We start from the raw sequence: 27,401 nt of genomic DNA on the forward strand, positions 1-27,401 counted from the left end.
AAAAAAAAAAAAAAAAAAAGCTTAACCCAAGCCAGGGATTGATTGGGTGATATTTAAGATGCAAGGATGACGGATAAATTTGTGCGATGTGTGTGCCATATACCATCCTCTGTTAGCGCCGTCTAATCGAGTCGGATTGGTTCAAATTTTGGGTGAAAAAAATGGCCGGACCGTTAAAATATAATTGGTTCATTAGTTAAAGAGAGTGTATTACTAATAATATGCAGCAAAACTTAAATTAACCAACTTCGGAAGGACAAAAACGGAGGAGAGCATAAGAGACGTATGAAGGACGAAAAGCTTGTGCATTTAAGTAAATTTTTTTCCTAAGACAAGCCTAATCATGGTTGAGCTAATTTAGCCAAAATAACTAGGTCTAAAATCTTGACTTCCAATGTGTCATCTACCTTTACAATACCATCAGTACCATCTACACCAATCAACTTGCCTGTAGACCCCCTCAATGCTCCACCCATTATCTTTATTTTGTCTGATTTCCTTGGCACCACGGCCTCCATTTCATTGGGAAGGGCAGTTATCGTTTCACCATTTCCACTTGAGCCAAGCGCTACCTTGCAAGACCCATCCTGAACAAACGCATAATTACAATGTCCATTAACAGTATAATCAGGCCAAATGAATACAGTTCCATTAACTAGGAAGGTTAAATACCGCACGTATAACTAAAATTCAAAACAATAATCGGTCAAATACAAAGGTCGACTAAAAAACCATGTATACAAATTCGAAAGCAACAAACAAAAACGTGTATAAAACCAAAGCTTCTAGGATCACATACCGGAAGAACCTCTCTTATAACTCCAACAGATTCTTCACCTGGCCTGTGTACATTAACTAATATGTCTGGCATAAACCATGGCCCCTCATTGTCCCCACCTACAACAAAATCAAACCATCAAATTGACAACCTGACAAAGATACACACTACCAATTGAAATCTTACCAATAAGTCGACCAAATAAGTGACAAAAAATATCAATCACATGAATGAATCTAACAGAGAGCATGTTTGTTAATAATCATTACTTGCCGCCTAAAGTATGATGACTTGATGAGAATTTGGTATACCATAGATGCGTGTAATAACACCAACACAGAGAGTAAATCTGTGCAATATGTTAATTACAAAACAGATAGCTACCTAAAACTGGGGACATCATGTCCAGACCACCAGTTCCTGGAGTCATGGGTGGTCCTCCAGGGGTGCTGGGAAGATACACCGCAGAATTTGGCGTCATAGGCTGCCCACCAGGTGTTGATGGTAAATATGGGCTTGCAACATTTACTGCAAAACAATCCCACCCCCAAGATGGGATATTAGTATTAAAATACTAAATATTTGATATCATGGAGAAAAGTAAAAAAGTACTACCGTATGAGTCATGCGGTGTTCCAGCCTCATTATAGTTTCCGCCAGGAGTGCTACCCCAACCAGCACCAGGAGTGGGGGCTTCATATAGCCGTGAAGGTGAGCTTCCTGCCTGAAAACGTCAAAGCAAAAAGAGAAAATAAGATTTTTTGTTCATGCCAAACAAGTTCCAAGGCATATTAAAAGTTAAGGAACTGTTTTGACCTGGGACTGTGGGCTGGTTCCCCATGAGCCTGGATTTCCATCTTCCCAGTCCCTGATTAGTTTTCACCATCAGAATGCATAATATGATAGTACTTAACAGTACTTAACAGTCACTATAAACTAGAAGTGCTTCTTATAACCCTCTTAAACTATAGTTTTATGTTTTCGACATTGAAATATATTACAAAATTGAAGAATTTAAACAAATATACTCTCCTATATTTCTCCTATTCTGTTAGATAAAAGAAGCCCATTGTGTGTAAATAAGAGGGAGGAGTGCTGAGCTTGTTGGAAGATGGCATGTAACAAGCCTCAAGTAAAGATTGACGAGAAGTTGGGGAAATGTAGGTCATTCAACAGGGTTGTTGATAGGGAGAAAAAACATAACAGGAGGCAGGTATCAGCTGGAAATTGAAGACACAACAATAGGAGAGAGAAATGGGCCATCATTTCCCCCCTTTGATTTTGCAAATAATTCCCCCATTTCTCTAACCTATAACTGGATGCCCAAACATGTCAGGAGCAAAGCTTTCCAACCACTCTTTAGCATAAGAGATATCATGAGACTTGCACAAAGGTTAACGATAATATATATATTCAGAATAAAATAGGAATGGACAAATTACAAAAAAAAAAAGCAATATACACTATGTAACATCGGAAGGATGACAATAATGCAAACCTAGTCGGACTCATTGGGGTATAAGGATTCCATGCCCGGTCACGCCTTGGTGTCCTCATTCCATCATGTATAGGAGTTGCTACAAATAGCAGTCCAGTGAACATTATTAGCAGTTATGTTAATCAGTTAATCAAATACGAACACCTCTAGTGTCATAAAATAGATTAAACGAACCTCCAGGATCTCTCATAGGGGTCATATATGGATGTAGGGGAGTTCGAGAAGGATGCATTGGGGTTTCACATCCAATCGAATATCGAGTTTCACTGGTTAAAGACATGGTCAAATGGGTAAGTATCCTCTGTTGAATGCAGTTAACAAATTGTTAAGAATACATGCATGCAACTTACCGCTGTGGGGTTACAGCTACATTATCCGATATATGGTTGCGATCAACTGCAGCAAACACAAGTCAGATAAGTTAGAGAAACACGCCGCATAAAAATACAAGCATTGCAGGTGTTTTCAAAAAAGACTAGGCAACCTACCCGTCACAACCTTCATTTGGGACTCCAATTCAACCCGAACTGTTGTGCCTTTAACTTCTATTACACGTCCACGATAACCTTTATAAGCACCCTGGCGTACTTTGACTGTTGCACCAGCCAAACCATCGTGTCCTCTTCCACCCCTGTGCCTTCCTCCAGCTAAATCACATTAAAAGAAATCAACATCAAATCTCTCTCATCAAAAGAAGCATCAAAATGGTACTTCAACTCAATATTCCAGTACATCTGAAAATTAAAAAATAAAAGATTTAACATACAATCAATTGGAGGCCCTCCTCGTGAAAACCTTCTTGGGGACTGGGGAATACGAGGTGGAGTTCTAAGGCCAGGGAATCTCGAGTAGGCATCACCCTGAGAAGACATGGAACAACTTAACCAAGACATATTTGCATGAATCAAACTAAAAAACCAAAATGCATAATTTAAAAATTAAAAAATTAAACTAAATAAAGGATGAAGAACTGGCTACGTTTCTGTCACCACTCGAACGTGAACCTCCAACGACCACACACGAGCCAGCCCTAGCACATATAAAGCCTGCATGTTCAAGATGATGGCGATCATAGATGAACAAGAACCCCCTAAATATGTGCTCCACAGGACCAGATTTTCCCTTCAAAAGAATCAAGAAAGCTGATCATCTGAACAAGAACTCTAAAGAAAGAAATAAGGCATAAGTTATAGAATCTTACATGGCAAGGACCTTCGACAACTCGCACAACATCCTTTACTGAGATTGTATTCTTATGCTTATCCTGCGCATTTATTTTCTTCTCTACCTTGCATTTAATCTCTCTTAATTTAACAAGTGCAACTTCAGGCCTGTCTGCAGTCCCCTTAAGAACCTATAAAAATGTAACACATGATGATGTTAATATAATAATAAAAAATTCATTTTAAATGAATAAAAAATGTACTAAAGTATTGGCTCAAAGTAAGAAAGTAACCTGAAATGCCTCGCTTTCTACACGAATTATTACACCAAAGTCCATATTACTGCACATGCATAGTTAAAAGTGAGAGAAGTGTGAACCATGATATACAGGCAAGAATTTAAGATAATCTCAAGATCAACAAACGACTTACTCTAACAATACAAGATCACGAAGTTCATAGTCCCCAATTTTTGTAATTCCAGTGGTCACTTCAGAACTCTCCACAACATCATCTGCAAACACACGGATCTGAAGAGAGGACATTTCCATGTCACTTTTGCGCTACATATAAAAGCAAAAATTCACAAACCCTAGATCAACTTTATGTAGGGACCATTGAGCTCACATGTTCTTTTGTTGTGTCGGATAATAGAATCAATACATGCTGTTCCACCTTCACAACCATGCCGGTAGCACCCTCTTGAGCACCAGTAACAACCTTAACGTGGTTTCCAGGTTCAAAATATTTACAAAGTTCCCTTTCATTTACAGCAAGGGTTTTCTGATGGAATAAAAGGTAACTTAAACTAAATCATCATGGAAATAATTCATTACAAAACCTTGGAGGAAAAAAAGCACATTTCGGAAAGAAACTAGCCAATTAAAAATTTATACTTACAGGAAGACCCTTCAATTCTGGTCTTATATGAACATTATCTTCATCTACTTTCTCCACCCACCCCTTCAACTTCTTCAAATCACCCTTCACAACAATTACAGCATCACCTTTCATAAAATGGCCTTTCTTTCTGTTAGCGAACAAAGTTGACAGACTTGCTACATCGCTGTCACCACTCTCACCAGGTTTTCGAAATTTTTCAAGTTCATTCAAAGTAGGTTTGATGTTTTGAGCATTAATGGATTTTATTGATACAGTTTTGTACAAGAATCCATCCTTAAACATCATTCCTCCAATAGCATCAAATCTTTCCCCATAGGCATCACGTCTATGCTCGACACGAATATGCAGTTCCCTGTATAAAACACAGTCTATCAGACCAGGAAGAAGAACAGGAACAACCACCACTATCAAACCTAGTACAATGAGAAGGGATTGGACACATGGATCAGTCAATGATATCATGTCCTATCAACAAAGCATGCCTATGGATGATCTATTAAAGCTAACTTTTTTTTCCAGTGGTTTTGTGAATAGATTTTGCTAATCACTTTGTCATTTCTAACTAGTTATTGGACTACCCTCTGACTTATTTACTCTCCAGATTGAACATCTATAAGACTAGGAAGGAGAAAATTCCCAGGAAACAGAAGACATTCACTTATAGAGGAGATAATCACGAGTTACCTAGCTTCATCAACATTTAAAAAACGAGGAGGAGGGACAAACGCCTTCTTTTTCACAACTTCTCTACCTTCCTGCATGATACATCATTTTCACAACAAGAGACTCAAGTTGGTACGACTCCAATATGGAAACTAAGAATTTAATAAGACATTTAAGCATTTCATACCAGTTTATTTGCAAGCGCCTGCAAGTCTATCCTTGGAATCAGTTTCACCGTAACCCTCTGCCTCACATTATCAACATCAACTACCTACAGAAGATATAGTTTGATAGTGAATATAGCAGCCAAAACGGTAGTATGAATAATTTGCCTAGAATATGATGCATACCTTGGCAAGGTCCCCTTTATATGTGCCAATCTTCATTCTGACCCAAGTATCTCTGGCAAGATCAATTGCTTTGCTTTCAACTGACAGCACATCCGTCATTTCTCTTATTGGAACTAGTGTTATTTTTGACGCCCCATATATGTTCCTTAAACCCTTAATAGCCTAAAAAATATGAAAAACTATGAAGAAGGTACAGAATATTGTTGATAACGATACACATGATCAGTAACTAAAACATGTTTCACATGACATTACCTCTCTCACGTGGGCCTCTTTATCTGCTTCCACATAAATATAGTTTTTAAGATGATCAAGGGCAATAGCTGACCTGATTTGCAATTCAGCCCCCTTATCTATATACTTTTGCATAAGGCAAACAGCTGTCTCTCTCTCATGACCAATCTAATGAACATCAACAGAAGAATATATAACATGCTTCTATATCTTTGCAAAAGATTATCACAAAATCAGTTGGGTCATACCTGACATTTCACCATCCACAGCTTTGGATCTCTAACAGATGGCAAAAGAGCTTGCTGTTCTACATCTGTAGCCTCTTCATCAAAAGATTCCACACGCCTTGCATATCTTTCCTGGATGTGTCTTTCTAAAGCTTCAAAATCTTCATTATCTTGCTCATGCAAAGGCCTATGAAGTCTGCTCCTACTGACATTGTCCTCAGGAATATCATTTCCATTATCAACAAAGAAATCTGCAACGTCAGATTATTGTTAGCTAATTAAGATATTTGACGTAACTATGCAAGGTAGCTTATACACGCAAAAAATTCAAATCTTACCAGAATTCATCCATTCAGAAAAGGCATAGATAAGATTTATAGCACTTCATACACTATGAAAGTGCATTTGTTACAGCTTTAGGATAGGAAATGAGTGATTATGAACTTATATCTTTTTTATATGATTGAAAAGCTAAACAGATTTTCTCACAAGTCACTCTTTTCAAATTTATTAAAAATATGAAACTGGATTTTTTTTTTTTTGCAGCTTAATTATTTAAATAATTTATCCAAATACATGAGAAGTTATTTATTAGCACCGATTTACCTGAAGCAAACAGACCCTAAATGAATGTATTTGTGAAAACTCTACGATCTCATTCACTATGTAACATCAGTCATATTGAGGGGGAAATGTAAAATAGAACACTGGGATTCAGACAAATAGAAGAGACAAATATATAGAGCCTATTGCCTACTCTTGAGCTCGTCATGGTTATAAGTAAAATATACAAGTACAGTTATGTCCATGTCTTTGAAACTATTAGTGGTTTTGGAGAACCCTGGCCCCTCCATATATTATAGTTCATGTTTCTGACACAAAACAAGTCAGATATAAAGTAAAGGGCTACAGAAAGATCAAATATCAAATATAAAACCAGGTCTAACGAAATTGATTTTCAGCAATGTCTGCATAATTCATCACTGGCAGGCTACAACATAATTCATGTTTCAGTTTGAGAAAGCTCATTCCAACAAAGGGAAGTTTTCCAAACTCCAAATCAATAAAAACTTAACTACCAAGTCACCATAACTGTAAACATACATATCAATCCTCCGTAGCAATGGGAAATAAAATGAAGGGAAATCAGGAACAGTCAGAACATACTGGTAACAGAGATCCATCTAAGTTTGATCAAACCTAAACAGCATCGTACAATTGACAAATCTCCGTGCAAAACCAATCCTATCTGACCAACGACATACTCAAGTACACAGAACCTGTTCATCCAATTCATCAGAATAACACTCATGTGCATAGCATATACATAGTCAGCAGCTTAAGGACTACCCAACAGCAGCTCCGCCGGCAAGAAATTGATTTTTAACCACACAAACCCCAATCCTAATTGACGTCCTCTTCAACTCGATCGCAACCTCCTAATAATCTCTATGCTCGCCATTTTAACCAGTTCCAAAGAAGAACAAAACGATGAACAAAAATGAAACCCTAAATCCCCAGTTGCAACCCTAATTTCTTCCCCCTTTCATATCTAATAGAATTTGCCAATATAATCGAATTACAATAAAGAGAAAAGCAAATGAACAGAAGAAAAATAAACGTACCGTCCTCCCCTTCCTCTTCTTCTTCTTCCCCATCTGAATCCACCTCCGCTATGTCATCGAAGAAATGAGAAGCAGAGGCTTTCCTATTCTGGCGCCTGCGGCCGCCACCACCCCCATAATCATCGTCATCGTCCTCCTCCTCCTCATCCTCATCCACCTCCTCAGCATCATCATCGATGAAATCAGATCTCCGACGCTTCCTGCCGCCGCTGCCGCGCCCCCTATCGTCCTCTTCCTCCTCTGCCTCCTCATCGAAGTCGGCTACCTGCTCGTCCTCCTCGTACTCCTCCTCATCATCGTCGTCCATTCCTCTGTGACTCATGGCGCAAGAACAAACCCTAGCGAACGCTCTCTCTGCCTTTTCTTTCTTTGTTTCTCTCGCGCGATGCAAGTGATGGTGGGTGCTGTGCGAGATACAAAGCCTTATGAAAGATAAAAAATTTTGGGGTAACAGAGGGATACTTATATACACTGCCAGGCCGTCAAATGCAGTTAAATATTATTTTAAATTTTCGCTTTTATATACCCTGTTTTAATCTAGTTTTACTGTATTATCGCCACGTAAACAAAATTAGTATCTTAAACAAGTGTAACAACCCTTGTGTGTCATGTATAGGATAAATTTTTTTATTTTTTAAATTATAATCAATGTAATAATTAGATAAATTATCGTTTTTGAAAGAAATAATATATATAATTTGTTATACAAAATACTAATTTGAACATAACTATAAATTTAAAAGTTATATTATTTGAATTTAAATATAAAAAATTTAAAATTTAATTTTATTGCACCGATGCATATAATAATTTATACAGCATATAATTATGTTTATTTATTTTAGATAATTATTTATATAATTAATATAAAATAAATTATTTTTATTAATATAATATTATATAATTAAATGTACATATAAAATTATTTTACAATAAAAATATATACAGGACTATCTTTTAAAAGTGATAGATGGTCATTATTGCTAACAACTATTATTTGCACTAATATCATGATTTAACTTGCTAACTTTTAAATTCGTCAAAATAAAATAGTTTAGAACAAAACTTGTTCTGCAAAAAATGGTCAAAATTAATATACATTGCATTAACATATAAACCTATATTGTATCTTTTATGCAATTACGTGTAAAAATCTATATATATATTAAATTTAATTAAGAAATATATATTAATTTTAAGTGTTAATTAATCTAAATGCATTTTGAAGTGAGTCAGAGAAAAAGGAGGAAATTGAACTTCTTTATCTTATTGAGAATTAGAATTTCACATTTTTAAAAGTTATCTAAACACAAAACATATTATTTGCCATTAATTTTAAATACGTTTTAAAATTATTTTCTAACTTTAGTTATCCATTTAAACGCAAAGCAATATTTTTGTACATTAATTTTTTGAAATGACACGTCACTTTTATTTTTTTATTTTTAAAATACTAAAAAGTATAATAATAATTGTTCATCTAAATTATTAAGGGCCTAGTAATGATTTGTTACTATAGGGGAAAAAAAACCCCTTAAATACACAGAAGAGAAAAATCAATATTCCCCAAACACCTCATCTCAACACGTGTGAGGCACCGAGTCCAGAAATCGCAACCTTCTAGCACTTTTTAGCAAAGGGAAGTGAACAAGCTATTGGAGTTTCACACTTTCACTAGTTCACTGCCACAATTATAATAGAACCGTATCCACACAAGTCTAGAGCACTTTGACCAAACTAACCATGCATAGCCATATATATTAAGACCTCAGCATTCTGCCTTAATCTTTCTCCACGCTTGCTAAGATTTTCTCTCGGGTTCCTCAGCATACCGATTCCATTGTTCATTTCAATCCCATAAAAATCTTGTGTGGACATGGCAACAGCCTTGTCCACAACCTGTTTTCTTTCCTGGAGGAACCACCATCAAGTGAATATACAACCCTCTCCATTACAAAATGGAGTTCAAAGAGTTTCAGCTGATTCAGTATCAAAGAGGAGTTGTTTGACCAATGAAGAAAGCCAGAGATGTTCCACTTTGTCTTTGGTGAACAGAAGAGCGGTTTTGGCTTCTGGGGTGTGCTTGTTGGGTTTTCCAGGGGAGAGTTTTGCGGTTGTGAAACAAGGTCTTCTAGCAGGGAGAATCCCTGGCCTGTCAGAGCCAGACGAAAATGGTTCGTTTTCTTTGTTGTTTTGGAATAACATAGTTTATCCTTGTTTGGAGACATAACCATTCATTGTTTTGATTCTGTAGTTAATTAGTGTTCTTTTCCCACTCATTGTTGAATAATAAACCACTAGAAATAGCATTCAAATTTCACATGGAAGCTTATGATAAAGGAATTGTGATGATGCCAAGGGGGGTTGTTGCACAAGTGATAAAAACTAGGAACATATTCAATAGATGCAAGTTTTAATCATCTGTATTGTTATGAGAAAACATGGGGGATGCTTTGTCCTTGGTAGTATCAGTGGTGTGAATGAAGCTGTTCTTTGTAGCGTTGTTCTTCTTCAACTTCAGATCCTAGCGAAGATAGAAAAAACTATTTATGAGTTGGTTTAAAAGATTTGTTATGTGGTCTAACTCTAGTTAATACTTGATAATCTTAAAGGTGTCAAAAGTTATATCAAGCTACCCAGTGTTCATTGAAAAAACCCTCAGCTTTTTCTCCATTTATGAAATTAGAAGCTTGCAATGTTTCTTACTCAACTTTTGTTTCTAAATATTTTCCATTTAGAGTTCGAAATGTCTGTTCTGATATTGATTTCAAGTGGCAATGACATAATGTGGACAAGCGTTTGATCAGACAGGTTGGAGGACATACCGCAGGCCGGATGATAAGTCCGGTGGACATGGTGTTGGATGGAGTCCGATTATACCATACGCTTTCCGAGTACCTGAGGAATGGGAAGAGGTAATGATCAATTAATTCTTTTGTTTAAAGCTGCAAAACAATCCAGCAAGATTTCTGTTATATGAACTATTGATTAAGTTTTGAGGTAGAAATTCCTCAAAGTGCAAGAAAGAACTTTTAAGATAATCACAGGACAGAAACATATTCTGTAGGACATACTAATTATCCTTGAATTATTTAATGCGACCCATACAAAAATCTACAAGTAATTGCACAAGTCCACGGTGGCCATTGCCATTCCTAGCATTACTTACACTATATATATTTGTGATCGTCACTACATATGCTTAACAGGTACCAGTATCAATAGCAGATCTTGGTGGCACTGAGATAGATTTGAGATTTGCAAACTCTAAGCAAGGGCGTCTGTTTGTCGTTGTTGCTCCTGTTCTTAGATTTGCTGATAGTGAGTTTTCTTTGATTCTTTTTGTATTTTTAAAGAGATTGAAAATAAGATTGAAATGAAAACAGCAGTGAAACTTCATGGTAAATAATAAAATGTTGACTGTGTACAGATCTTGGTGATGATGCTACAATAGAAAAAATCGGACCTCCAGAGAAAGTCATCAATGCATTTGGTCCGGAAATGATTGGGGACAATGTCGAGGGGAAGGTTCTAAGTTCAGACGTAGCAGAACACGATGGAAGAACATACTACCAGTTTGAGCTAGAGCCTCCTCATATTTTTATTACTGCTACTGCAGCAGGAAATCGCTTGTACTTGTTTGGTGTAACAGGCAGTGGTATGTATATTTATTCTCTTCTAAGCAGTCTTGCATCATCAAGTCTGGACAGGCATAAAAAAAACAAGAAAAAATGCTTGAAAATGTTAACAGAAAATAACAGAATGTTGTCCTCATTGCAGGTCTTCAGTGGAAGAGACACTACAACGATTTGAAGAAGATAGCTGAGTCTTTTCGAGTTGTATAATTATCAATTGAGAGCTTTTGAGAATGAGAGATCATAAATGTGCACTTTCTGTATATGTATTTTAGTAACAGCAGATATTTTCTTTCCCACTATTTTGATTGGGAAACGAATTTGAGCAATCATGTATGAAAAGTCTGTATACCTTCAACATACCAATTCTGAGGTGGTCAATGGTCTATCTTTATTTTGACATTGCTTGGCAGTCCCCATTCTAACTTCTAGGTACACACTTTAGTGATTGTGACTTATAAATGAAGGACATTATAAAGGCATTTAAGTTCTTCACTTTTGTAGAAAGTCTTGGATTCCATTGAACCAGCTTGTTGGTTTACACCTTGGCTTCAAAGCAGTGTGTCTTTTGCCCTCAACACCACCTTGATCAATGATCACTAATCATAACTCAAATATCTTCAGTGATTAAAGTGATCTATTGGGATAATATCCCAAAATTGGGGTAGCAAGTAGCAACCATGGTGATCTCGTCAAGGAGCTCAAAGTTATAAAACAATTATGATAGAGATCAAATCCTTCTGTTTTTAATATATTACTTTGTCCAAGTGAACATGGACGAAGCACTGAAGATGAATGAACTGCACCCAGGTGTCTTTTGAATTCTTTCATCTACTCTGATCCTCATCTGTTCACATTTCTCCCATTTTTCAGAAGCTGCATAGGTATTGAACAGAAGCACATTGAGAGAATCAGAACTTGAAACAGTGCTTGCACTGATTAATTTCATTACTTGTTCTGCCATTTGCACGTCTGAATGAATCCGGCATGCACCAAGCAGTGCCCCAAAAACAGCTTCATTCGGTTTCATTGGCATTCTCTTTATCAAGTCATAAGCCTTCTTTAACCTCCCTGCTCTTCCCAATAGGTCAACCATGCATCCATAATGTCTAATTCCTATTTCAATTCCATATCTTTCCATTTTAGCTGCTACTTCCAAAGCCTCATTTACCAAACCACCATGAGCACAAGCAGAGAGCACAATGAGACAGGTGATTGAATCAGGCTTTATATTTGATTCCTCCAATCTGCCAAAACACTCAAGGACTTCATGGAATTTTCCATTGATGGCAAAGCCTGAAATCATTGCGTTCCAGCAGATGATGTTCTTCTTAATGGACTCTGATGCTTCAAATACCAACCTTGCATTGGCCAGGTCCCCACATTTTGCATACATGTCAACCAATCCACTCACAACAAAGGGACTCAACCTCATCCCTTTCTGCTTTATCATGTTATGGATTTCCTTACCGGCATCCAAGAGTCCCAGCTGAGAACATGCAGATAAAACACTAACAACAGTGAATTCATCCGGTTCAAACCCTTCACCCTTCATTTCCTCAAAAAGCTGCAGTGCTTTTTCACCAAATCCATTCTGGACATGCCCAGCAATCATTGAATTCCAAATCTCCACGTTGCGTTCTGGAACGCGCTCGAAAATCACCCCAGCCTCCTCGACAATGCCCTTCTTGCAATAACCACAAATCATAGATGACCACACAAAGCAGTTCCTAATTGGCATCTGTTCAAAGATCTCCCTGGCAGCTTCCATATCCCCATTCCTAGCATACCCATCAACCATCACAGTCCACGTCACTACGTTCTTTGCCTCGTCCGGAACCTTATTGAACAACCTCCTAGCAGCAGCAGTATCCCCGTTCCTTGCAAACCCATCAATCATCTGGCTCCAAGACACGGGAGTCTTCTCCGGCATCGCCTCAAACATTGAGGAGGCAGATTCTTTGTCCCCAGCTCTCAAGTACCCACCAATCATTGCATTCCAAGTTACAACATTTCTGTCAGGCATTGTATCAAACACCTTGCGGGAGTCCCCAAGGATACCACATTTTGAATAAGTTCCTACTAATGCTGTTCCGATGAACACATCACAATGTGAACCAGCTTTAATGGACTCGGCATGCAAGGCCTTAACGTGGTGAAGAATTGAGAGAGAAACACAAGCCTTGAACAACAAAGGGACAACGCTGGGATCATAGAGACCTTCGCGGCGAGTTTGTTTATACAGAAGAAGAGCACATTTATGAGAACCTTGACTAATGTGGTTCCTTATGGAAGAAAACAAGAGCGATGAGTACGTTAATGTATTGTTAGTACTTGTGCAAAGGCTAAACCTTTGCATGGTTAATTAAGCAACAAAAAGCTGCTCCAAATCTTCATGAAAGATTCTACCAGCATAGAAGTATGAACGCTAATTTTATCTCTTCTATAATCCCTTCCCCTGTGTTTGTTTCTAAGAAAAGGTTTTGTTTCCTAAGAGAATAGAATAAGACACTGGAAATAGGATAGGACAAGATTGATAGATAAAAAGACATAAAATTTTATGTTTTTATATTTTGTTTAGTGATAAACTAGAATAAATGATGAAAATTCAATTTATTCTCATTTTTTTATTCAAAAAAATTGAGATGAAAAATATAACAATAAAAAATATAATTATAAAAAATTAATAAAAATAATAAAAGAAAAAATAAAAAATAAGTTGTGTTCTTTGTCAGTATCTCTGTGTCTTTTTTGTCAGGATGGACATAAAATACACTAATTTAATATTTCTGGACACATTATTTTTGTCCATATTTCCTCTGTCAAAATTTTGTATCTCAGTATTTCTATCTTAGTGTCATGTCTCTACAAATAAAAGCAGTCTTGCTTACTCTTCCAGAACTTGAAACTTTTTCTTCCTTATCCTTTCAAATTTTCAATAATAATAATTATGATGTATTTATCAAATTTCGATATTACCGTTATGATGTATATAGTGAAAAAAAAGTAGTTAACTCTAGCATAAAAAACAACCGAAAATTATTGTGATGGAACCTAAAATCTTGACAATTGACAAATCATTTCAATTACGATTTAAGGATAACAGCTGTGCATAGTTATAAGTATGAACTCGTTTGCAAATAGGCATTGTTGACAAATGAAAAATATTTATGGAGTATTGTTTTGGTTTTCTTTTACTATATCTATAGGTGAAAGTTAGGTTAGAGTTTGGTTTGAGGTTAGGGGATAAGGGTAAAAATGGCAAAAAATAATTTCGCTCATAACTTAGAGTTAAAAAATTAATGGCAAGAATAAAATTGAATTTTTTTAAATATTAGTGATAAAATTGAATCAAATGAAATAATAACAAATTAGCAATAGTTAAAAAAAAGAGTAAAGTATTGTTCTTGTTTCCAACGTTTAGGGTAGGTTTTAAATTTGTCTCTAACATTTAAATCGTCCTATTTAAGTTCCTAAAGTTTCAAAATTGAGTTGTCCTGCCGCTAGAAATCGTCTTATTAAGTTTTTAGCGTTTCAAAATCGTCTCAATTTCGTCCCGCAGTCAATTCTGTTAACAGATCTTCAACGACAAGACAATATTAAGTCAATTTTAAAACGTTATGGACAATTTTAGAACTTATTCCAAAACGTTGGGACAAAAACAATAATTTACTCTTTTAAAAAATTTTAAAAACGTTAAAGATAAAATGTATCTTTCACCTTTAAGTTATGGCCTAAAATGGACTAGCCTCCTTCAATGAACTCAATGAGACATGTCTAGTTTAAAGAAAATTAGTAAAAAAGTTACATGGATTAATCTACCAAACTTATTCGGAGTATGGATATCAGAACTTGTATTAGTATTAGAATTCTTTGCAAGTATCTCTAATAGTCATCTCGGAACTGACATGAAGACATCTCAAGCACCCTCACTTCCATCTCCAATCTTTTTCACAAAACACAATAATTTTCAATCCGTTCTAAGTACGTCTCGAAATATTGATGTCGTTGCCGAAGACCTAGAACTCAACCTTTTATAATGGCAAACAATCAGCAGCAAGGTCAACAGATCGCGTCTGATTTTGGATTAAGAAGTGAAAACTACTGCAACGACGATCGAATTGATTCGACTCAGGTCAAAGCTGAAATTAAATAATCTAATAACGGTCCTTTTAACCCGTTTAAAATAATAATTTTAAGCATTGTTCTAAATCAATTCTAGAACATTTAAATCACGAAAAATATTTACAACATGAAACATGTGCGAAGGATGGACCCTAGAATTAAGATATAGGTACTGAACGGTGTAAATCACACGAGTAGAACTCTTGGTTTCAATGGTCAGTTTATTCAAATTTGCAAAGAGTGAGAAAAAGGGAACAAGTACAAAGAGGAAAAGAGGAGATGTGAATGAATGATGAATGAAGCTACGATAGTGATGTTGATGTGATTCACAAGTTCTTGCTTCTATCTCAATACAAGTTCATTTGTCTATTGTGATAATGATGAAATGCTTAACCAAGTGACCAACATTTGGAACATTCACCCCCTTCCGCCATCACAATAATTTGGAAAGATTCCCAACCTTAATCTCTTACTAGAGGCATGAATTCACACGAAAAGCTTATAGGTGTCCAAATTTAATTTTGTGTTATATGCTAAAGTTTTTTGTCATAGGCATATGGCTTATGCAAATTAAATGAAAGTTCAATACTTGGGTAAGGTAAGGCCCGAGTAGACTAGAATCTGCGGAAAGCACTTTGTTTTGGCAAAAGGGTAGTGACTAGTGAGCCTCCAATTGAATATTAATTGAAGTTGGTATGCAATAATAATGGATCAAAATTATATGTATGTGTCACAATAATGAAGCGTGTAGTCTTTGCACTTTCGGTGAGGACATGAAAAAGCAACAAAAAGACATCGAAGATGCTATGATGATTGAGAATTTGAGATGAAGGTTGGCAATCTTTGAAGTTGTTCATTGCCCGAAAAAGATGCTTAATCCTAAATTAGCCTCTTCTTGACGTGTGGCCTTAAAAATTTTGGTGGTGGTTTTAAGGGTCCTTGGCTAAACTTTAGAACTATTGGTGTTGCCTTGATTGCACGATGATTAGTAACTTGGAACTACGCACATGTCTCACAATTTTGAATTGGTTATAGAGTTAAAGATATTGTATCATCTTTTTTTTTTATTGTTCACATTTGGGGGTTTTTTTTAAACCTCGTTCTGGTCTTAGTTGAAATTTGAACTTGGTGTAATTTGTTTAAGAGGCAATCTCATTAGCCATTAGTCTCGACTTTCACTAACTGGTATTTAAAATTTTGAATGAACGATATGATCTCTGGATTAACTTTAAGAAACAAAAAATCATTAGTCAACCATAAAAGATGGCACACTCTAGAAAATTTGATAGTGAAATAGATGTTATTTTCAGCATATCTTCTATATACCACTTTAGATGCGTTGATGTATTGAAGTTACATTTAAAGATAGAAGACTATAGATATGACAAAATGATATCATATAATAAAATAAAATTTCACTAGATTGATATGGTCTAGATCAGAGATGAAATAATTTTGTTAAGAGTATTTTTATCTTTGCGATATTGATATTGATAATAGATGACAACTTGTCAACTCGTTCAATTGTAAGATTATATGAAAAAAGATATTTATAAACATACTCTATTGTTTAAATTAAATTTTATATATCATGATTATGCTATAGGTAATGTTATAAAATAAATATAATTTATTTTTTTGTTAGTAATTAATTATTAATATTTAAAAATATTAACTAAAAATACAGTGTTAGATTACTGGTCAAAATTAAAGAAGTCATTATAAATTGAGCAAACTATTATTTTTATCCATAAAAGTTGAAAACGCGGATATATTTACTCATAAAAGATTAAAATTACCATTTGTACCGATAAAAGATTGACTTTCGCAAACAAAATTACATAAACCTAAATAATTACATAAAATTCCCAAACTACCATTTCTCTTCTCTCACACACCCACCCTCACTCACTATTTGCAGCACCTAAACCACCACTACCAACATCATCTCCCTTCCTACTCTCTCTCTCTCTCTATCACTCACTCACTCACTTTTTCTCTCTCATCTCTTAAACATCAACATAGTCCAGCCACTATCCTCTTCAAAATCACAAAAAATGAACTCAGATCAAATTGAAGAATAGAATATACACAGATTCAAAATAAAATCCTAATTTCTTATAACCTTCACCAAAAATTGACAATTTCTCAGATTTCAGATCACCATTTTCGTTGCAAATAACACATAACACTAATTTGATTTTGGCAACACTGGGAGGAGATGACAAAGACGCATCGCTAGGAGAAGAAGAAAGCAGTCATGCCAAGAGAAGGAGAATGCGAAGATACGACATTTGAAAAAGGAAGAAACTCAACGCTGAAGAAGTTGGGGTTGCCGAAAATAGAGGATTCAAAATTGCTACTTCCTGAAGAGGTTCCCGAAGAAGAAGAAAAAGAAGAGGAGGGGAGGAGAAGATGGAGCTCGCGATGGCAAAAGGAGGAACCACCATTAATGCACAAAAGAGAGAGAAGAACGACAGAGAAAAGAGAAACATCAATAGGAAAAGAAGAGGAAGGAGAAAAGTGTGAAGAGGAAGGAGAGAAAGAGAGAATGAACGATTGAAGAAGATGGAGGAGAAGAAAGAGAGAGTCAAAAGGGGATGGTCCTGCAGCAGTGCTGGTTCACGGCTTAGATGAAGAATTGAAGAGGATGACCAATAAGGGTAGATTGGGGATTTTTTTTATGGGTAAATATGTCATGATACCATATCATGATAATATGTACCATGTTATGATACCACTCATCCCAAAAACTTACGCTGATGAAAAAAAAGTAACACTAATAGTTATATATCTAATACTCCCTAAACTTCCATTGTACACATTGTACAAATATTCCATTGACTTCCTATACTTTTTTCTGGGCTAAACACATATTCCATTGACTTCTTATACTTTTTCCTGGGCTAAACACAGATATGTATTTATACGTTTCCTCCAATAATTGTTGTCTGATGTCAATTAACTATTTGTTATATTAATGTTTTAGAAAGGCCAGTATCAACACTTTAGAAAGGCCAATATTATCTCAAGAAGATGCAACTTGTGTACTTTGTGAGAAAAAAAAACGGTAAATCATCTTTTTTTGTATTATTTTTTTTTGGCTTTGGTAGAGAATCAATGTGGTATTTGTACAATATGTACAATGGGCTGCTTATTTAACTCAATATGAGTTAAAAATAAAAATTACCCACAAAATAATAAATTTAAAAACTCTTATTAGTTATTTCACATTGAATTTCAAATTTTAAATTCTCCAATTTCAAATTTCAAATTTTTAAAAAAAATCCCGTTAGTTATTTAAAAAAATAACCATATGAAATCCTCCAATACTCTCTTCTTTTACAACCGGCGGCCACCCCACCTTCATCAATAATCATCTCATTTCACCGTCGCTACTTGACTTGCCACATGCCACTCGTCCTTAATAAAAATAATCATCCACTCAAGGATAAAAATAATCATCCGCATACCTAATGAATTGAAAATATAACATATTTTAATTATATATAACTAAACTCAATCCAATCAAAATTATCATCTACATAAAAATAAAATAACCATTTGCATACTTACTAAAATAACCATCCTAAATTGACCATTAAAATAGAAAAAGAAGATGAATAAACAGAAGAAACTATTATTGTGATGAAACATAATTTTGAAGGACTAGTTATGACAAAAGCGGTACTATTGTGAAGCATATGGCTCAAATCATGAAAAAATCTAACCATGCTTGATCCAAAGAAGAAGAGCATGGTGGTATCATCGGTGAGAAGAGATTTGAAGGAATGGTAGAAAGCAAAGGCGCATCGGAGGAGATGAGAACGGTGTCGGGAAGAAGGCACACACCGGCTGCGATGGAGGCGCTGGACGTCTAGGTTGCTGTGGTGCCGTTAGTTCGACCCACACAATATGTGCATCCTCCCTTGGCGGTGGCCTGTGCGGCAACGGCACCAGTCGGAACAATGTCGACGCGATTTCCAATGGCGATTAGTGACCATGGCGTTAGTGTACCGGCAAGACTCTATGAGAAAGACATAGAATGCTGACAAATCGTATTGAGAGAGAAGTGAGAGAGGGAGGTAATTTATTTATTTCCAAAACCGACTAATCCTAATATTTGATTTAAATTTCAAATTGAAAATTATTCAAAATTAATTAGTTATCTATAATTTAAAATTAATTAATTACTTATTAAATATTTTAAATTTTAAATTAATCTTATTGTATGTATTATACATTGTATGTATTATATAGTATTTTTATTGTCTTCTCATACTTTTTCTATTTTCTTTTTTAGTAAATTATAGTGGATGGCCTTAATCAGAGGATGTGTACAATGGATGGAGCCAATAATACTAAAATTTAGTTTGAGAATCGAATACAATAAGATGTAAAGGGGTTATATAAAAACAAGTGATAAATTATTCTTTACTATTATTTGAATTATCTGGCATAGTAGAAATATAAAAAAATAAAGTGTCTGATATTAATAACAGTTAGCAGCATGTTAATGCACTTGTAAATCAATGAAGTGTAATAAAAGAAAAAAAATATAATGAATTCAGGTTGGTAAGAATGGATGAAGTTAGTGGAGTGTGGTCTTGGTGGGTATGTAAAATATATATTTCTACTTGTAATAATTTTATTGTTGGTTACTTTGAGGATTTTTATTGTATGATAAAGTGTTCTATGGAAGAAAATGTTATTGAAAAATCTAATGATAAAGCTATTATTATAAGTATGGAATTAGTGCTTCAATTTTTATAGAAATTACATGTCAAAACAGAGGATATTGTGATCTTTATTGACAAAAGAGTATAATAAAATGATTAAATGGAGAGGAAAGTATTTCTTAGAAATAATGGAACTTAAAAAATAAAACTCATGAAATAAAGTATTTGGTACAAAATATTAAAATGAAGTATAGAAACACTAAAAATTTTAAGGTAAAAAAAGAATAAAAAGGTGTAGCTGTAATAAACAATAAAGATCCATCCGAGTACTAGGGATAATAAACATCTTTTCAAAAAATTAAATTAATTTTAGCCTTTCAAATCCAGTACTCTAATATTATGTCGTGATACCACTCATCCCAAAAACTTTAACTGATAAGAAAATGTAACACTAATAATTATATCTCTAATACTCCATAAACCTCTATTGTATACATTATATAAATATTTTATTGGCTCCTCGTACTTTCCCAAATAATAGTTATTAGATGAAGTGGATTATATAGATATAAGTGCATGACAATGAATGTGAAATGAATGAAGTGAATCTACTAAATATGAATGATTAGCATGGTGAACTCATTTAAAAAATAATAAAAACAAAAGAAACATAATATTCATAATCCTCAACAACAGATATAAAAAATTTATTCGTGTTTTATCATATAGTATTATTTATTATTTATTTATTTAAAGCTCTGTTATATTTTGATTGTTAATTTTTAAACGTTTTTTAGTTTGATCTTATATTAATCCATCCAGAACAAATACATATGTCATTAACGTATAGAGTATCTTAATATTTTAATTAGTCCAAATATATTTATTTATATTAATTGATATTCCTTGAGGCTTTTGTTCGTCAAAATAATAGCCTCACTCAATACAGATATATGCTACAAATTACTATATTCAAACTAATGTTAAGAAAAATCGGCCATTAAGAGTTATCAACTAGTCTATTACGATGATGATAAGTGTATATTAATTAAAATCAGTTATTAATATAAAATATATACTAAAATATAATATATATATATATATATTAAAAATAAATTAAATAATATATTTATATATAAATATATATAATAGTTAAATTTGATTTATATATAGTATTTTTAAAATTTTTATTTAGTAAAAGATTAAAAAAATTAAAAGAGTGTTTAAATAGATAATCATAATAATTATTAATAAATAAATGAATATTATTATATTTTTTTTAAAATTTCTTATGAAATATATAGTAATTATTAATAAATTAGCTTTTAATCAGAGTTCCAAGAATCGAATAAAATTGTCAAATCATTATTTTTATGATTAACTAATATTTTAATTTGTTTTTGTTATATAATTATACAAGGCTATAGGAATTGACAGTGCGAATCTAAAAAATTTTAACAATGAGGACGAAATATACATAATATAATAATAATTTTTGTAATTATGTTATGTTATTGTAAAATATAATTAGTCTTTGAATTATCTAATTAACAAATTAAAATGATAAAATAATAATTTAAAACATTTTTTGTCCCTAAGATATAGGTTGCAAATTTTTTTTTTAACTTTTTTTTATACAAAATCGTTCCTAAATTTTCAAACCAAATTTAAAATCGTCATTTTTACTTAAATCTTAATATTTTGGACCAAATTACCTATAACAAAAAAATTATAAAAGAAAAAAAATAAGAGAATGAGTGTGTTTCTGGTCCTGCGAAGGGGAAAGGAAGATGAAGGGGGAAGGGAAGAAGAAGAGGAAGCTATCGACGATCCACCTCTGTCTCCGCTTCAGTCGCCAAAATTTTAAAACCAAGTCAAATCTTAGGGACAATTTTAAAACTAAATTAAACCTTAGGGACAATTTTGTATGAAAAAAAAGGTTAGAGACAAAAAAATTTCAACCTATACATTAGGGACCAAAATCGTACTTAACCCTAATTTAAAATAATAACAAATAATTTAAAATTTATTCTTTCGAATTTTATATTTTCAAAAATTAAATAATTTTTTTATTATCATTACAATTAAATATCTCTTTTTATATATGTTACTAAATATTCATTTAAAAATTTATCTTCCATATAATTATGAAGCCAAATTTTTTATAATGTTCATAGTAGAGATAGTTCTTTCAACTGATGCACTTACTACGAGTAAAACTAAAACTAACTTAAAAAAACTAATAAATAAACAATATTTTTTCGAATCTCAACTAATTTTTGAAAAATAAACACCAATTTTTTTAAATTTAAAAATTGATCATCAAAATACACATTTAATATAAAATTCTCAAATAGCTGACTATCAAATGTCAAAAATTAAATAAAAGAAAATTTAATAGATAAGATAGAATATCAGTCAAAAACTAGGGACTTGGAGAGTTGGGATAATTAGAATAATTGTAAAGATATAATTTATTTTGACTTCTAATTTTTTATGTTTTTATTAATTTTTTTTAAATTTAATATTAAAATAAGTTTAAAAAGATAACCTTTTTTAATTTGGGATTAATTAACACAATCAATTTATATATTAGTAGAGTTAAATTTAATAAAATAATTTTTATAATAATTTAATATAATAGAGTCAATATTAATAATATAGTGGGGCAAAAAAATTTATTTACTAAGAATTATTCAAAAAAATTTAAAATTTCATTGGGGCATTTGCCCCACTCCCTTGTAAATGAATTCGTCTCTGGAGTTGATCACCGGAAAAGAAGTACTATTGTTGATTTGGCTGAATTTAAAAAAAATATTAATAAAAAAATTTTAAGAAGCAAAAAAACTAAAAAGTTGATAGATTTTTGTTCGTTGAAATTAGAGATTAAAAATATAAAACAAATTCAAAATCCTAATCTAATTGATTAGAAATAGTGATTAGATTTGAGAGAAATTATAATTTTAAAATTGGAGAAGAAGAGGTATATTTAATAGAGATAATAAAAATGACAATGTTATTAAATTTCAAGAAAAACATAGCGTCAATTGAAAAAAAAAGGATAACGTGAATTATGAAGCTCTAATAAAAAATACTTTATTAATAATTACTGTATATTCACAAGAAGTAATTTATTCGTTATTTTCGAAAGAATAGAATAGAATTTACCAAATAAATAATTACAATTTTGTATCAATTTAGTTGTGATATTCTACTATTATATGTATTTTTTATTTTTTTAGTTTTTTATAGTATCTTTCAATCTAATAAGTTAAAGATTAATCCACACTAATAAACTAACTACTAGACTAACCAATAATTTTTATATGTTCTTTATTGATACTACTTTTCTTAAGAAATCCAATGCACCAAGTAACTTTTAAATGGAAGTTACGCTAAACTTTATAAATGTAATCCTTCGTGTTGGTAAAAAGTTCAACACGCTATCCTAATATTGCTTTAATTTAATATTAATGACCGAATCTTCAATGATAAAATTGATCATTATCTATTGTCATTATTCTTTCACTAACATTATTGTAAAATGTAAACAATACTAAAAACATCACTTTTTCATTTTATTAAAAAACATTAAATCAGTCAAATATTTTAAAATTATTTATTTATTTTAAATTATGAAATTTTTATCTTAAATTATAAATTTAAATTTAAAAAAAAAAAGAGGTTAAAATTTATATATGAGATATCGAATTAGTCTATAATTTAGGTCATTAAAGACAATATTTCTATATGTATTAAAGAAAAAATATAGATAACTAACTAAAGATATAGTTAAGTTAATCAACTTTTTAAATTTAAAAAATATTCAAAAAGTACTCTCCCAATATTTATAGTGCACATATCTTCACACTTTTTTTGTCTCTTCTTCATCTTCTTTTTTTTTTTCCTCCTCTTTTTTTTAGTCAAATTTGTACTATAGCGCCGCACTGCTCATTACCGTCTGTCGCGTGCCACGTCGCCTATCTCCCGCGCACCAATCCATCGCGTGTCGTGCCCACCACAACTTCACGCATCAGTCGCGACACCACCTTTTTCTTCTTCGATTTTGAACGATTCTTTTAACTAATTTTGGATGTTTATTTCGCTTAGATTTTTGATGATTTTTTATATGTTTTAAACATTTTTTTCTTATATTTAGATGATTATTCTTTTTAGATTTTAGATAATTTTTTTAATAATTTTAAATGTTTCTTCTTTTTAGTTTTTGAATATTCTTTTTTTAATATTGTTAGATGTGTTGTTTTTGTTAGGTTTTGATTTTTTAAAATGATTTTGCGTATCTCTTTTTTGTTATGCTTTTTTAATAGATTTTAAATATTCATTTTACAATAATTTTAGATGTCTATTTTTATGTAATATCAGATGTTTTTTTTTAATTTTAGATGTCTTTTTTAATTAATTTTAAATTTTTCTGATGATAATTTAAATTCACATTCCGTCTAAAAAAAACTATTTTTTAATGGATTTTTTTTAACTAATTAGATGCATCCTAATTAATTTACCTAACAAAGTTGATTGTTAAATTATAATATAACTATTTTCATCGTATATGTCGTATTATTACATCAGCGGCATATAAATGTATGTGACCAAAATTAGGAGATGATAGCCCATAAAGATAGAATTGCACTTAAGAGCCACAATTAGGGAAGACCCTCCTATCAAGTAGGGGAAGAATATTATTATATCTTTTGATATTACCCTCCAATTCCATGGTTCAATAATTAAGTTAGGTTTTTCCATTTGAACAAAGGCCCCATGCATGATAAAGAAGGCTATTTTGTTTTGTTTTCTATCTAATTATGATAGTCATTGCACATGAGACGATCATGATAAACTTTGTTTTCCGATGCATCAAAACCCTCATACTACGAAACAACCTAATGATTTACTTGAACCCAAGTTGAAAAGTGTTCTTCTAAGTTAAATCTTATAAATTTATAAATTTAACACCGCAGCATAATATAAAATTTTAATTAGACCTCATTTTGATTAATTAGTTTTATATTGGTATAGAAATTAAAATAGTAAAATAAGTCTAATAAATTAATTTAAAATATTTATTTAATTATACTAAAATCTTAATTATGTTATGTTATTGTCAAAAATGTTATGTTAGCACTGTAATACTCTATGTCAATACTGTGTGTTAATGGCAATTGAATTAAAAACGAAGGAAGACTCATAATTTTTTATTTTTTTTTAAAATAAAAAGCTCAACACAATAAGGTAGAGCATTTAAAAAGTCTAGAGTTATAATACAAATACTAAATAAAAAAAATTGTAGTTATCTTCGACATTACCATCAATAACTAGATAGAACAAAGTCAACCCACTCTTTGTAGTTTCTAATTGACTTGGTAATAACTTCCGCAACGCATGTTTCTTGATTTCTGAAAATCCTGTCATTCCTTTCCAACCACGTATTCGAAATGATAGCAAAAAAATCAATCAGCCACCTGTTACGTTCGACTTTTCTTACAGAAGCTCCTATTCCAACTCTCAAAGTATTGCTTAATAGTTCTTAGAATAGACTAAAATTTAATTTATTATAGGCATATAACCAAACACACCATATTTGCCATGTGAATTCACAGGCAATGAATAAATAGAAATCATAATTTTTGAATAATTGATTTCTTTTAAAAAAGAGACTATTTAATAAATGTTGAAAATTTCAATTGACGTAATCTTTTTATTTTTTTTCTTCGAAAAGCCTGCATGAAACAAGTGTAAGGAGCTGTTTTAAAAAAAAATATATTTGTTGTGGTGTTTAAAAAATATTATCTAATTATTAAAATAAATTAAATAATTAATTTTAAATTTAAAAGTATAAAAATTAAAATTTTTAAATATTTTAAAATTATTATAAAAAATAATTTAAACAAAATTAGATACCAAATAAAAAATACCATAAAATTAACTTTTAAAAAATACAGTATTAAAAAGTGTAGTAGAAGAAACATTTCCACATTAGGCAGTATAATGCAAATAAATGCATGCGCCTTCCTAATAAAAAAAGGTGCTTAATATGGTCCCAGATAAGATATGATTTATTATGATGTTACATGCAATTTTATGAATGAATCTATCTGGATAATATTAGAAGTATCTGGGTTTTCCAGCTAGTTAAACTATGACTTTATACTCAAATATGTTCCACATACAAAAGATCAAATTCATGTGTGCAACTGTCAATTCAATTGCTGGTACTCACTGTTGAAATAATTACGTGCGTGAATTGAATAATTTCTTTTTTCAAAATTAAATATGTTAGAAAAATATCATAGAATCTTTGTTCCATATTCAATTTTGGTGAATAACGTGATTAGTTACATAATACATGTATAGTATATATATACGGATACATTATATATAATAAAGGTAGATTGTATATTATTGGTCCAATTGAAGGAAAGTCAGAAGCAACATAATGAAGTGTTGCATCATAAATGGAAATAGAGCTGTTATAGCAGGTCAGAAAGCACTACATCTCTGGCATGGTGAAAACTTTTCACTCCTTACCAGAGGAAAATAAATGAGATTAATGCAAATCATCATAACATCGATTGTGTTAACCATTTAATTTGTATGAGTATTACTGGGAAATAAAAATCAATAAAATATAATAAGCTCACTTAGAAAGGTATACATTAAGAAATAAGGCCAAATAATACTGTTCTATGAAATACAGACATTTTTTTTAATTTGTCGGCTGTTATTTGATCCATGCATTTTGGATATAATATTCATCAACACGCATGTCTTTGTATTTAACCATATTTAAAAAAAAATAAAAAATTTTTCTATAGACATATTTAAACACATCTAAATATTATCACATGTCAATATGTCAAATCTTATTTTTTTATATATATTTTTAAAATGAATTTAAAAATAAAATATATTATTAATTATTAAAAAATATTTTAAATATATTTTATAATTTAAAAAAATACATTAAAAATAATAAACTAAAAAGAGAGTGAGTCTACTATAAAATCTGAATAGCCTCGGAGATGTGCTTGGATATTTAGCTAGGAAGCATTTTTATATTAATAAAATAATTTTATACAAATATTTAATTACCTAATATCATGTTAATAAAAATAATTATTTTTAATATTAATTACATAAATAATTATTAAAAGTATAAATATAATTAAATAATTATATAAAATATTTTATATTACTAATATATTAAAATTAAAATCATAAAATAAATCAAAACAACCATGGTTTAGTTTATAATCTAGACTAGATTATAAATTGGAACAATGTGATATGTGAGAATGTCCGGATTTATCCACCAAAGGTCGTGAAAATCTATAGACAATGCATTGGGGACAACAAGCCACAACTAGGCACATACTAGCTTCTTCTTGTTGAGTTTAATTTGGTTATTGGACCCCATAACATAAAACATGATATAAAGCAAGTTACAAAGTAGTGAAAGTACAACAGTTCATTCATTATATTCATCATTATAAACTGACCTAA

At 31.9% G+C, this 27,401-nt stretch overlaps 3 protein-coding genes across 3 annotated transcripts; 1 reads left to right on the forward strand and 2 right to left on the reverse strand.

Annotated features, from left to right (window-relative positions):
- Positions 1–286: 286 nt before the first annotated feature.
- LOC112705981 (putative transcription elongation factor SPT5 homolog 1) lies at positions 287–7,908 on the reverse strand. Its single transcript, XM_025757039.3, has 22 exons — positions 7,442–7,908; positions 5,838–6,067; positions 5,611–5,757; positions 5,356–5,517; positions 5,193–5,276; positions 5,027–5,097; positions 4,340–4,694; positions 4,067–4,222; positions 3,872–3,969; positions 3,733–3,781; positions 3,478–3,630; positions 3,255–3,398; positions 3,043–3,136; positions 2,765–2,923; positions 2,627–2,672; positions 2,451–2,542; positions 2,277–2,355; positions 1,595–1,646; positions 1,394–1,502; positions 1,163–1,306; positions 800–897; positions 287–587 (listed from the first exon to the last, which is right to left on the reverse strand). Exons 1-22 carry the CDS (start codon positions 7,761–7,763, stop codon positions 342–344), a joined length of 3,090 nt encoding a protein of 1,029 aa, XP_025612824.1. The 5' UTR covers positions 7,764–7,908; the 3' UTR covers positions 287–341.
- Positions 7,909–9,006: 1,098 nt separating this feature from the next.
- LOC112705983 (psbP domain-containing protein 4, chloroplastic) lies at positions 9,007–11,478 on the forward strand. Its single transcript, XM_025757041.3, has 5 exons — positions 9,007–9,615; positions 10,253–10,356; positions 10,651–10,762; positions 10,872–11,099; positions 11,222–11,478. Exons 1-5 carry the CDS (start codon positions 9,318–9,320, stop codon positions 11,284–11,286), a joined length of 807 nt encoding a protein of 268 aa, XP_025612826.1. The 5' UTR covers positions 9,007–9,317; the 3' UTR covers positions 11,287–11,478.
- On the reverse strand, positions 11,316–13,803 carry LOC112705982 (pentatricopeptide repeat-containing protein At3g21470). The gene has a single exon (XM_025757040.3). It carries the CDS (start codon positions 13,433–13,435, stop codon positions 11,831–11,833), a length of 1,605 nt encoding a protein of 534 aa, XP_025612825.1. The 5' UTR covers positions 13,436–13,803; the 3' UTR covers positions 11,316–11,830.
- Between the last annotated feature and the right edge of the window lie 13,598 nt (positions 13,804–27,401).

Source organism: Arachis hypogaea, chromosome 8 (assembly GCF_003086295.3).
Source record: "Arachis hypogaea cultivar Tifrunner chromosome 8, arahy.Tifrunner.gnm2.J5K5, whole genome shotgun sequence".
Taxonomy (NCBI): Eukaryota; Viridiplantae; Streptophyta; class Magnoliopsida; order Fabales; family Fabaceae; genus Arachis; species Arachis hypogaea.